The sequence below is a fragment of the Mus musculus genome, chromosome 1, assembly GCF_000001635.26.
Source record: "Mus musculus strain C57BL/6J chromosome 1, GRCm38.p6 C57BL/6J".
NCBI lineage: Eukaryota > Metazoa > Chordata > Mammalia > Rodentia > Muridae > Mus > Mus musculus.
The window spans coordinates 125,400,657-125,414,676 of record NC_000067.6 but is presented as its reverse complement, the minus strand read 5'-3'; the positions used below and the strand labels follow the sequence as shown (position 1 = coordinate 125,414,676).

The following is a 14,020-nucleotide window of genomic DNA, read 5'->3' as shown; positions in this document are numbered from 1 at the left end:
GTTACAGAAAAATTCAAAGCTAAAAGTAAAAGGCTGTTTGTGGTGCACACCTTTAATCCCAGCCCTTGGGAGCCAGAGGCAGAGGCAGAGGCGCAGAGGCAGAGAGAGAGGCAGAGAGGCAGAGGAGAGGCAGAGAGGCAGAGAGAGAGGCAGAGAGGCAGAGGCGCAGAGAGGCAGAGGCAGAGAGGCAGAGGCAGGAGAAGCAGGAGAAGCAGAGAGGCAGAGAGGCAGAGGCAGAGAGGCAGAGAGGCAGAGGCAGAGGCAGAGGCAGAGGTAGGATCTTTGAAGGTTTGAGGCCATTCTAATTGTGTATAGCAGTTACCAGGCCAGTCAGAGCTGCATAGTGAGACTTTGTCTCAAAACAACAGTAAAGTAAATCAATAAAAATAGAAGAAAAATATATTGACCCCACACTTCCCTGTCACTCAGCTTTGGCAATTACAATCTTGTAACTAACCTTACTTTGTTATTTCATTCCCCAATTATTTTCTAGTCATTTAAAAGTACTTGCCTGTTAACAGCAACTCATGGTTTTAGTTAGAGTTTAATACATTTCTCTGAGTAATTTCTAATTGGTAAATGTTTGGGTCATGGTTAAAATAAGAACTTTCCACTGGATTTTGTAGTTAAGTCTCATGAGTCTTCTGCCCTATACTTCCTTCTTTTTGTGTATGTATTTTGTCCTTATTTCTTGGTTATTTACTTAGAGGGAAAAATCAGCTGTCTATTAAATTTCCTGTATTCTCATCTTTTGATTGCATTTTTAGTGTACATTTGCCATGATCCACTATTTCTTGCTTATTTTTTATTGTTGGCATAGAAATGTAAAAATCTACATCAGAAGTATGCTAACGTTTATTTTTTTGAGAATACATAGTATATTTGAAGTACCTATGAGGCAGCTCACCTGTTGCCAGACAGTCAGTGTGCAGGCTTTGGAGTTCAGAAACAAGATGGATAAGGAAGAGATAAGGAAGGGATCAGTTACTTTGGGCAGTGAATGTTGTCACCTAGGGGAGTCTACAGCAGGAGAGAAGCCTGGGAGGCGCACTAATTAGGCTTGAGTGGAGAGGAACAGAGGTGCTCTGCATGGAACATCCTATAAGATGTCTGCTGAGGCACTGTTTTAGAAGTCGGGTGGAGCTGGATGAATGTAGCTTTGTGAATGGTAGATCAAGAAAGAGTAACAAATGGGATACTATATCTTGACTTAGGGAGGGAGAGATGAAAGGATAAGAGGCAGAAGATGGAAGAGACATTTACTGCTTAATTCTGCTTAGAAAACTGAAAGGGGTACATAACACCGTCTTGGAGAAAGCTGGAGGAGTGTATTCTAGATGACAGATTGGATGAGGTGGGAGCTAGAGAAATGGGCCCATGGCTATGAATGCTCACAGTTCTTTCATAGGGCCTTCTGCTCATAACTGTCTGGCAATCCAGCCCTGGGGGATAAGACACTTTATTTCTGAACTCTCAGGCTCCTGCATTCACATGTACATAACACACAGAGAGACAACCACGTATACATAAATACAGGGAATATTACTAACATTATAGTAGAAGTTTACAGATTTGGTGAAGTAGATTCAATTCCTCTCTTGAGTTTCCTTTATCTGTAAAAGATATTAGACATTACCTGCTGCTCAAGGGAAGGGTGCCTAGTGAACGCTGAGATTGGTGTGGTCAGAAGAATCAACACTATGGAGTGTCACAGGAGCAGAGTGGTTAGTGTAGATGGATTAGACAAGGTGAAGTTCTTTTGCAAAACACAATAACATGCTGTCTTAGGTTGGGTTTCTATTGCTATAAAGAGACTCCATGACCAAAGCAACTCTTAAAAAGACAAACATTTAACTGGTGTACAGTTTCAGAGGTTCAGTCCATTATCATCATTGTGGGAAGCATGGCATCGTGCAGGTAGACATGGTACTGGAGGAGCCAAGAGTTCTACATCTTGATCTGAAGGGAACCAGGAGGAGACTGTTCCATAGGTAGCTAGGAGGCAGCACTGATTCCAAACTGTGTGGAGCTTGAGCACTAGGAGCCCTCAAAGCTCTTCAACATGTGTCACTCTGTAACGCACATCCTCCAACAAGGCCACACCTATTGAAACCATCACACATGCCTTCTGAAGTATTGCAGCCAAGGGTGCTCAGGACAACACTGTGGCTAAGTTATCCCTTCATTGCTGCTTAGGTGTTGAATGTGTGAAAGGTAATCTGTCACAGAGAATAGGGAGCTTTCTTGGTGCCTTTTATAAAATGTCAGTAACATTTACAGTGACACCTAGATTTTGAAAAAGAGTGTATGTGGCAGTTGTTTATTAAGTAGATAGCTAGCAAGGTTCAAGCACCATAGTAGCCACATAAAAAGGCAACTTAATTTGAAGGAAATTACTTTTCCCTCATGGTTAACAGTTCCCATTGGTATGCTTGGCCTGATATAGCTGTTAACAGTGGATTGAACTAGAGATTGCTATTTCCTTTTCTTTCTCTCCCTCCCTCCCTCCCTCCCTCCCTCCCTCCCTCCCTCCCTCCCTTCCTGGATTTGGGAGTATGTGTGCAGTATTTGGTTTTTATATAGCAACAGCTGGCAACCCAATTTTTCAAAGAAACAGTGTCATGAAGTAGTGTAGCACACTCTGATGTTGAAAACCAGATGTAGGCTAGGCTAGCACATGGTGTGGTGTGTATCCTGTGTATCCTTATGAATTCTAAGCCTCACAGATGTACTTGTGGATTGACTAATAACCTAGAATTCCTTGATTCAACACAAACCTATTTAGCTTTCTAAAGTAAATCCTAAATCCTTAATTATTATTCTAGTATTAAATATTATATATTTAACAATGTTTTTATTTACTGATTTGCACTATTATTATTTTGAGGTGACATTTCACTGTTGCCCAGAGTACTCTCAAAGTTGTGAGCAGTCCTCGTGTTTCAACCTCCTTAGTAGCCAACACAGTAAGTGTGTGTTACCATATCAGATACCAAGTGTGTACTATGTTAGATATACAACAGATACCAGTTAACAAGCTAATAATTAAAGATTAAGAAAATTAGGATAAAGTTTAACATTTTTGACAACATTCATCTTACGTTTCAACCACCTGGATATATATTGTAAAAATAATTTCATTTCTCTAAGTATGTACATTTCTACTTAAGCATGTATAGCCTCAGGATGACCTTGTGTTATAAAGAAATACATCTTTTTCTAGTATCTACTAATGAGCTAATAGTCTCTGCTTCAAATTTTTAACATTAATAAGACTTAATTTCTGAATTTTATTTTAATAGTGGCCAATTCGCCATGGTATAGTTGAAGACTGGGACTTAATGGAAAGGTTTATGGAGCAAGTGATTTTTAAATATTTAAGGGCAGAACCTGAAGATCATTACTTTCTTTTGGTAAGTACACATTCTGATTTATTGGAGACTCCCCCTTTTTCTACATGGGATATATAAGCTCAGGATGGCTTTAAACTCAGTATCATTCTCTCTTACCTTCCCAAATGCTGGGTTATCAGGCCTGTGCCTTGATGCCTAGCCTACTAGGAAAATTTTTAAGGAACATTTTAATGTTTCTGGTGTAATTAGCAAGCATACTTAATCATTTAAGTTGTCTTGTCTGAAAGACTTTGTTACATAAAACTAGGTCATTCTTAAAACCGACTGGCTGCAGGTAGAGTAACAATGTGGCCAAGCACTAAAGTGTAATCTTGTAAATGCTTTTGGTGGTTAATATGTAATCATTACGCTATCACCCGAAAATACTTGTTTATTCCGTCACTGACAAAATCATGGGAGGGAAGAAAGTTTGCTTTCAGCTCAGTTTCTGAGGCTAACCTCCACAGTTGTTTGGCTCTATTGCTTCTGAGCCTGTGCCTAGTGAGATAGAGCATCTCTGGGAAGCAGCTTCTCTTACTTGGTTTTTAAACGATTTGATAGGGACTTCTAACTTCCTAGTAGAATAAGTGAACATTGCCTTTTTTTCCCCTTTTATCATCTCACAACATAAAATGACTGTCATATTTTATGTCTTTTTTTTTTTATTTGAGTATGAGTTTTGCTAATCTAGTGTTTAGTGTTTCATTGTGGTGCTTTGTGAATACTATTTGTAGCTGGACTTTATTTGTAGTGAAAAGAACATAACTGTAGACACCTATATGCCTACAACCTAAGTGCAATAATTAACATTTCAGTATAATTACATTTAGCATAATTGTTTTGACATGTATTGGTTTATCCATCTGTTAATCTGTTTTGTTTTTGAATCACATCAAAATGAACAATATACAGATGAGAATCAATTCATGCTTAAACATTTAGTATGTCCATCATCAAACAGTTCATTATTTGTTTATATTCTTTTTCATTTTTTTTTTTTTTCAATTCAACATGTCCTCTTGTTGGGCTTTATTTAGCATGCCAAAGGGGTCAGCAAGATTGTCTACTAAATGACAATCTTTTTTTTTTCCTTTTTTTTAAATTAGGTATTTTCCTCATTTACATTTCCAATGCTATCCCAAAAGTCCCCCCACTCCCCTACCTACCCACTCCCACTTTTTGGCCCTGGCTACCCCTGTACTGGGGCATATAAAGTTTGCGTGTCCAATGGGCCTCTCTTTCCAGTGATGGCCGACTAGGCCATCTTTTGATACATATGCAGCTAGAGTCAAGAGCTCCGGGGTACTGGTTAGTTCATAATGTTGTTCCACCTATAGGGTTGCAGATCCCTTTAGCTCCTTGGGTACTTTCTCTAGCTCCTCCATTGGGGGCTCTGTGATCCATCTAATAGCAGACTGTGAGCATCCACTTATATTCTTTTTCATATAAAGTTTACTATAAAAAAAATCACAAAGCTAAATCATTCTATAGATTTTGACCAGGTGTGGCAAAAGAAAAAGGGCCAGATAGTGGTAGGTATGTAGTAGGTAGGTAGGTAGGTAGATAGATGTGATAGATAGTTTAGATAGCTACCTAGGTAGGCAGACAGACAGACGGATGGATACTAAAGAAACCAAATGAGAGCGTAGCAGGTTTTGTTACAGCTATCCAGCTCTACTGTAGAGTGGAAATAGCCATAGACCATACTTAATGTAGTCAGTAAGTATAAATGTGTTTCTGTAAAGTAGTTTTTCAGAATTAGGTGATTGGTCCACCTTTAGTTTTAACAGCTGTAGTTGTGTAAATAACACATTATCAATACCTTTTCTAGTTAATTTATGCTCCTTATTCCCTAGAGGTAACCAGTGAATCATTCTATTTTAATTTTATTTTACAAGTGAGATTAATCTTGCCTGTAGTTGGTTTTTACACTGATGAATTCGTATAAGATGTGCTATAGTAAAATTTACATCATGCAGTTATGTATGACAGTCTGGCTCTTTGAACATTCTTGTCCTTATAGACATTTAATCTCATCTCTTTTGTGGATTTGCTCTGCTGCAGGGCAGACACTTAACTGGTATAGAACTCTGGCCTAGGGTGACTCTTCATCCAACATTGTAATCGAATTGCTCCTGCATTTTAGCCTGTTAATCTCTTTTAATTTTAGTCATTATGATTGTTGATTTGGTCTTAGTTTGCGTTTTCCTGGTGGTGACTTGTAATGATATTGAACAATTCAGTTTTTTAATTGAAAATAAAATTTTCAATTATACTAAAAATTATAATAAATGTGTTCTGATTATAGTTCCTTTCCCCCAGTTCCTCGAAGATCTTTCTAACTTTCCCCCGAATCCATACCCTTTCGTTTCTATCTCATTAGAATAACAAACAAGCATCTAAAAACATAAACCAGCCGGCATGGGCAAAACAAACGGGGAACAACAAGAGCAAAAGCGGAAGGAACACACAGACACTGAGAATATGTTATTTTTGTATATGTGTAGGTCTGTTTTACTCTCTATGGTCTTCCTGTAGTCTTTGTGTCTTTTTACCTATAAATTTAGTGCCTTTCAAATTATTTTATAAATTAGTTCCCCTTTAGAAATTGCCTATAAAGTTTAAAGTGATCTGATACTGTCTATTTAAAATACCATTCAATTCAATAGACTGAACCTCCACTGAATACTCCAGAAAACAGGGAATATACTGCTGAAATAATGTTTGAATCCTTCAATGTTCCAGGCTTGTACATTGCTGTGCAGGTAAGTGGCTTATGCTTATTTAAGCTTGCCTTTTACATTTTATCCAGGCTTAATTTTCTCCTAAACCATGCATATCTCTTTTCCTAGAAAGCTTTAGCATAATTTGAATCATACCATGCTTTCCTGAGGTGACAATTTAGACACGGTAGGGCTGTGCTTGCCTGACTTCTCGGTGCTACTCGTCACTCATTTAGTATTTGTTTCTTTCTTTGGTGTGCAAAAGTCAGTAAGATTTCTGTAATCTGGTTGGTATATTAATATATACATATTCTAGTTTGGGTTCTTTTAATATTATGTGAAACTCTTCATTGTTAAACCTTTAAAAATATTGTGTGCTGGTAAGCAGTCATTGTATTATTGAAATGATTTTGTTGTTGTTGTTGGGTGATGAGCCATGGCTGCAATCTCAGGAGTCTGAAGCCACATGATTGTTGGGAGGTTTTTTGGTTTTTGGGCTTTTTTATTTTGTTTTTAAAGGAGGGTAGTAGACTAAATACCTCTTGGTTCCTTTTTTTGTTACATTGTAAGCAGGCAAAGTTAGTTTTATCATCTGTTTTTAGTAACTACTCATATATTTTGATTTTAAGAAATTACCTTTTTTAAAAAACTGATACTCAGTTTACAAAAGTTACCCCCATCCCCTTCCCCACCCTGGGAAGAGTTGTTTTGTATCAGCCATCATGAGATTCTTGGTAGGAAAGTGGTATTGTGTGCTACTGGTTTTCTAGTTAACTCATGGTGTCTGGAAGTGTGTATGGCCTTTTCAGTTAAGGTACTTGTATACTGCAGCTTGCACTTAGGAACTTCTGAGTTCTGAGTTTTTAAGAGTAGTGCTTGCTAGCTCATGGTGATGACAGGATATACTGGTAGTTTGTGGTAGTCTGATATTTAAGCTTGGGCAAGGTCGTGCTGTGCATGTTACATACATGTTTGTGTCACTCTTGCTTGTGGCTCTAGGAAGAGAGCGTTCCTTTTAAACTCTGAACTTTCTAAGTATCCTGATGCAGTAAGAGGCCCATGAACTGTAGACAGTATGTAGTCTCATTACAGCTTACTTCTGTAGACTTTCACCCCTAGTAACTCTTTAACAGGTTATTTTTTGTCTGTCTTAACCTTTTAGGCTGTTCTTGCCTTAGCTGCATCCTGGACCTCAAGACAAGTAGGAGAGCGGACGCTGACGGGTACAGTAATAGACAGTGGAGACGGAGTCACTCATGTCATTCCTGTGGTAAGTACAGAAAATTGCTAAAGAGGATGTGAAATAGTATACCCAGAGGCAAATGGTAGGAAAGATGGACCTTTACAAGACTGGAAGCTCTTCCTGGGCTACCACCATCACTGACTGCATGAGGATCTCGAAGATCTTAAGAGCATCAACAGTGCTAAAAGGAGGCCAATGCCAACTCCTTACCATACTATTCCCCCAAATCATAGCTATGTTTGTGACCGGTAAAGGTCACAGAGCTGAAAAGAGTGTTGTGGACCTCACACAGTACATAAGGCATGATCAGCCCCAGATTTGATTTCACTTAAAGCCCTAGGAAAGGGGCAGAATAATCTGTGGTGACAATCTCACCTGGCATCATGGGTCATGTAGGAGGAAAAGAAGGGCACACAAGAGGAAAAGTTCTTAGTGAGCTCAAGTAGCAAATGACAGCTTCCAAATATGGTGTACATAATATCTGTCAGCCACAGGCTTTCTGTGTGAATAGTTTGCTTGTCCAGTAACTTCATAGAAGAGGAATTATATACTCTGGTCTTTATGACAGGCTGTGTTGTGTTCACTTATGTTTTTGAAATTGTCCATGTTATAGTACATATGCTTCTTTATATTGCCAAGTCTCAGTTTACTGTGTGGATATATCCCCTTTTGTTTAGCCTTTAGGTGTCTTTTAATATCATATTAGGATGTACCTAGCATTTAATAGCTTGTATAATTTACTTGATAGCTCTTTTTTTCCCCTTTGTGGTATCTAAAATAATTTTTGTGGGCTGATAAAGACTTGGTGGGTGAGAGAGTTTGTTCTCTTCTCTATGAAGACCTGTGTTCAGATCTCAAGTACCTACATGAAAAGCAGGTCATAGTTGTACATACCTAATCACAGTAGTGGGAAACAGAGACATGGTGTAGTTTCAAGGACCCAGTGGCCCAGCTAAAAACAGCAAGTTTCTGGTTCAGTCAGAGGCACTGTCTGGAGGCAATAGTAGATGAAGACACCTTGAATCCTGCCACAGCCTTGTAGATGCTGGGACTTTAGGTATCTTGTCACAACTGGCTAAGAAATGGATCTTAATTTTTCTAATCTATTTTTAGAAATACAATTTTTAAAAATTATTATACAGAAATGAGGTGATACTACTCGTGCTGCCTGGGCATGTGAGTGGGATTGGATTTCTCCCTGCACCTTTATGTAGTTTATAGGGATTAAACTCTAGTTTTCAGGACCTGGAGCAAGCACTTTCCCCACTAAGCAGCTTACTCTCTTGGGAACACTAAAGTAAATTTGACACTTTTTTCTCCTTGTATGTAGGCTGAAGGATATGTTATCGGCAGCTGTATTAAACACATTCCAATCGCAGGAAGAGATATAACATATTTTATTCAGCAACTGCTGCGAGACCGAGAAGTAGGAATCCCTCCTGAGCAGTCCTTGGAAACTGCGAAAGCAGTGAAGGTAAGCTACACACACTGACTGGGTCAGCTGGAGACGAGTCACTGCTTAACTGGGATGGCAGAACTGCACCTTACCTAACATGCTCTCGTCAAAGCAATCCCTCTAAGTTGTTTTCTATAGATTTCTCACAAATCTATGGTTGTGAGAAATGGTTGATGATCACCTGCCCTTTGCATATTCTATCAATTCTCTCAACTTGAGAGGGCTAGCATAAGAGTGTTTAAACATACACTTTTGTGATTACTCCTTTTATTAAAAGTAAAGATTGATTTTACCCAGAAATTATTACATCTCAGTTTACTCTGAGATCTTTATTTTAATCCTAATAGTTTTTTGTTACTAAAATTGTTTTGGTGTAATTGGCTTGTTGAGCTCTGCAGTATAGATACAGGACATTAATCAGTGATGTGGAGCATGACAAAAACTGATGGGTATGTGAGGTATTTGATTAGGTTTTGACAATGTATGCTCTTTCTTATATCATTTGTGTCATACATGCAGAAAAACTATTTCCTTATTCTTTTTGTATAGCTTTTGGAATTTGTTGTTTATCAACAAAGCTGAAAATTTTCTGTATTTCTCATGCTTTGAATATGTAAATCTGCCTTTGCAAAAATAAGTCTCATTTATTTGCATCTCGTTGTACGACCTTTGTGGAGATGTCTTTGTTCTTTCAAGCTTAGCCATGAAGATGTCTTGACTACTTCCTGTATAGTAAAGAGACTACTAAATGGTTTCTGAACTTTATGTCAAGTTGATAACCTAAAAACTAAACATACGAAGCCAGGCTCACACCTTTAATCCTAGCACTTAGGAACAGAGACAGGCAGAGCTCTAAATTTGAGGACAGCTTACTTTACATATCAAGATCTAGGTTAGCAATGCTATAGAGAGATCCTGGATCTCATAAAAACAACAACAAAATCCCTCCATACTACTAAATGCATAAAAATTTAATCAACACTATTATTTTTTAATTTCTTTGGCAAATCTATGACATTAAAACAAAGCAAGCAAGCAAGCAAAAGGATACTGAGAATTTAGATTTATTCCAAGGAAGACTGCTCATGCTGAAGGTCTTTGAAAAAAACTTCTCTAATAAAATTTCCATCTCCAAGATTTGGAGATAGATGTGTGTGATGGGTTGTATATGCTTGGCCCAGGCAGTGGCACTATTAGAAGGTGTGGCCTTGTTGGAGTAAGTGAGTCACTGTTACTGTGGGCTTTAAGACCCTCGCCCTAGCTGCCTGTAAGACAGTCTTCTGCTAGCAGCCTTCAGATGAAGATGTAGAACTCTCAACTCCTCCTGCACCATGCCTGCCTGGATCCTGCCATGCTCCTGCTTTGATAATAATGGACTGAACCTCTGAACCTGTAAGCCAGCCCCAATAAAATGTTGTCCTTATAAGATTTCCTTGGTCATGGTGTCTGTTCACAGCAGTAAAGCCCTAACTAAGACAGTATGTAAGATAATGAGATTGTTCTTTTTTTCATACAAGTCTTCCCTTTTGCAGGGGGATTGAAACAGGGTCTCACTATATAGTGCTGGCTGGCCTCCCACTTACAGAAGATCCTCCTCCCTCTGCCTCCCCAGTGCGCTAGATTAAAGGTGTGAAACCCCACAATGCCACATCATGACAGCTTTGTGTATTTTGTTGTTGTTGTTGTTATCTGTGATAATAATTGTCGCTGCTTGAAAAATGTCCTTGGTATTCAGAATTACAGGATATTGTGCATATTTCTCAACAATTGATGGAGGGATAGATAGAAGCAGTGGGATACAGTCAGGTAATCATGGATGTTAATTCAGTCTTTCAGGCAAGAGCAGAGTTGCTTACATTTCTGTATTTCTTCTTTACTCATTACCTTGATCAGAATTAGTTTTATTCTAAATAGGCATAAAGGATCTGTGTTAATTTGTGTTGGTATAGGTATTCTTTTTCTATTTGTGCTTTTTGGTTTTTGTCCATTATAGAACATTCTATTTTGTTACTGAGATAGTAGATGTTGAAATCTTTTGTGCATGATTTTATAAAGTAACATTAAAATTGTTAGGACCAAGTTTAGTCTTTCAGATTTTAGTTGTGTTGATAGATGGGGTAAGAAATTATGTATGGATGAACCATTCATTTGTACCACACAATATGATATTCTAGTATTAAAAGTTCACCTCTCAAAATTACTTAATTATATCTTTTTCATTTGATTGTTTGACTGATATACTATAACTTGACCTAAAACAAGAGAAAAAAAAAACTTTTATTTATTTGGTTTTCAGGAACGCTACAGTTATGTCTGCCCAGATTTAGTAAAAGAGTTTAACAAGTATGACACCGATGGGTCAAAGTGGATCAAACAGTACACCGGAGTCAACGCCATCTCAAAGAAAGAGTTTTCTATTGATGTTGGCTATGAGCGATTCCTGGGACCCGAGATCTTTTTCCATCCAGAGGTAATGCTTGGTAGTTGGTGTGTTTTGTTTTGTTTTGCTTTGTTTTAAACAGATCACTTTGAAATATGCAGCAGAAAGTCAGAAGAAATTGAGAGAGAATCATTCTCAGAAACTTTTAGTGTCGGAAAGCACCATAGTGAATGATTTCTACCCTACACCCAACCCCTGCCTACTCCCCCCACCCCCACCTGAGAAGAGTCTCCTGTTAAAGCCTTCTTATCTGTACATACCCTGCCTCTTTAATCTTTATGTGCTGGGGAGAGCTAAGGTAGAAGGTAGAAGAGCAAGGCAGAAGGTAGCCGTTCATGTTTGTAACAGCTTAATCCCTGGGAAAGATTCCCTGCCCCTACTGCAAAAGGACTGTGTGGAATCTAATGAACACAAAGTCTTCCATAAAATAATAAAATAGATGCTCTTGGTAATCTTTAATAATAAATTCTTCAGGTAACTTGATATTAAGAATTTAACTTTACTAGAATTTTGGTATTCAGTGCCTGCTGTGCTTATTCAGCATCAAGAACTGTTATTTTCGATAATTGCTTTTTTTTTTTTTTAAAACACAGTACTGGCTGTGACTTTCATGGTCTCAGATTAAGTGTTGACTATTGAAAGCTGAAAGACTATTTAATCGTATTCTTTTGAGGTTAGAGAATAAGAAAAGTAGTTAAATGAGAGTAGTTGCTTTAACAGATGGACATAGCTGTTGAGTTTGTAGAAATAGCACAGGTCTGCTCGAAAGAACCAGGAAACTTCTCAGAGGGATTAACATGAAGTCAGCCCAACAGTTGGCTGGGTAACTATCTTACATGTTTGAGAATTCATAGTGTGTGGAAATATAACATGGAGATGTGTAGGAGATACACACACACACACATAAAGGTGGTTTTGTATCAGAACAATGATTTGAATTGGGTTGGAAGCAGATGAGTTTGTTGTAGATTTTCAGGTGAATAAATGTCAGTCATGGAGAAAGGAGAAACAAAATGAGGGCTTTATGATTTAGTAAATACTTAGCTGTGAGAGGGATAAGGATATGAAGAATCTGTACCTTGAGTAACTTAGATTTTGTCAAGGGAAATGTAGGGTGGCAGTCAGAATAACTAGAGAGCAGAGCAGATGAGTCTCTGGAAACTTGGACTCAGCTGCTCGTGGTGCTGCAGCTCTGTAGGTAACCTTGTCACTCTGGAAGCTAAGGCACAGGATCTAGAGTTTGAGGCCATCTTAGGCTCCACCAAACCAAACCAAACAGCAGAGCTGGAGTTGTAGAGATTTACATTTTTGATCCATTGCCCCACCCCCTGTGCCCTCCCACAGACACACACCGAGTTGTAGGCATTTTTGAATTGACTTTGAGCTATGGAAGATAACTGCCTCTTCTCTTCTGCTCTTGTCCCTGTGTGTTCCCTTTGAACACACAGTTCTTTAGCATGTGAGTTAAAGTCAGTCAGTGCTTCTGTCTGCTTGAGCTACTTACCTACTCTGTGACAGTTCATTTAGGGGACTTCTGACACCCTCTGTGTACTTTGATTACTTTTAGAGAGGATAAAAATAGCTCAGAAAGCTGTTTTCGGAAGAATAGTCTTCTTAAGAATACATTAAATACAAGTCTTGAGGAGAGAACATTTGATGGGCTCCTACAGAGAATTGGGGCTGACTATGGGACTGTATGCCTTTGTCTCCCCTGCCTCAATTTCTAAGCCTCCAGATGTAGTTAGTTCTTTGAGCGAAAGGTCCATTATAGAACAACGTCATTCTTGTTTGACGTCACTGGTGACTGAAGTGTAAGGGTCGGCACATTCTCAACAGCTGTACCTTTGCATTGTCTGTTTTAGACTTTTTTTCAATTAAAAACTCTCTTTACCAATGGTTTTAATTTGGTGAGAGAAAATTAGATGAGTGTATTTAGTTAGTTCACTGTAGTTTCCCAGAATAGAACTTGCTTGTGTGTGTGTGTTTTATAGAAAGTGTGCTACTTCCCAAGTGAATATTTAAGATTCCTCTGTGTTCTAGTTTCCCTGTTAATTGAAGTATTCATTCATTTTTCTAATTTGGACTAGATGAATGATAGAATATTTAACCTATCTAAGATTTGAATACTGATGATAAAATATATGGAAGATGAGAAGATTGACTTTTGGTTTTTATTAGGGATGTTTTTACAATATATTTTGATCATAATTCTTTCCCCTCCCCTAACTTCCCAGCTCCTTTCCTCAGCTTTGTACCAGCTCAACTTCATGGTGAAGCTCTGTCTCTCTGTCTCTGTCTGTGTTTCTTTTCTCTTTCTCAATAAAAACGAAGACCAGTAAGGCAAAGTAGTCAATAATATATGAAGTCTAAATCACTCAGTTTTGTGTTGGCTTCCTGGGCATGGACCTTGCCCTATACCCAGGAACCTCGCTGATTTTCCTAGTAGATATCAGTTACTGCAGAGTTTCTCACAAGGGGTGGGAATTTGTGTGCCCCTCTCAGTGCTGCAGTTTGTCTGGTTTGAGCTTGTGAACATCTTGTGTGTGCTGCACACTCTCTAGGTTTTGTGTGTGCATCATTCCTATCATGTCTGGAAGACACTGCTTCCTTGGAGTCAGCACCTCTGGCTCCTATTCTTTCAGCCTCCTATTATTCCCATAGCTCCCTGAGCCTTGAGGATGGACTGTGATGCAGACATCCTGTTGAAAAAAAAATTTTTTTTTGAATAGCTAAGTTCACCACAGATATTAGAAAGATTTTAGAAGG

General features: G+C 38.4%; 1 protein-coding gene across 3 annotated transcripts in view; it reads left to right on the top strand.

The window, feature by feature from the left end:
- Actr3 (ARP3 actin-related protein 3) overlaps window positions 1-14,020 on the top strand; it is a 42,823-nt gene that overhangs the window by 21,051 nt on the left and 7,752 nt on the right. For all 3 annotated transcript variants that reach the window (NM_001205386.1, NM_001205385.1, NM_023735.2), the window contains 5 exons: window positions 3,303-3,413; window positions 6,062-6,157; window positions 7,278-7,385; window positions 8,689-8,832; window positions 11,111-11,284. In NM_001205386.1, coding sequence (NP_001192315.1) covers window positions 3,303-3,413; window positions 6,062-6,157; window positions 7,278-7,385; window positions 8,689-8,832; window positions 11,111-11,284 — 633 coding nt within the window. The remainder of the gene's footprint in view (window positions 1-3,302; window positions 3,414-6,061; window positions 6,158-7,277; window positions 7,386-8,688; window positions 8,833-11,110; window positions 11,285-14,020) is intronic.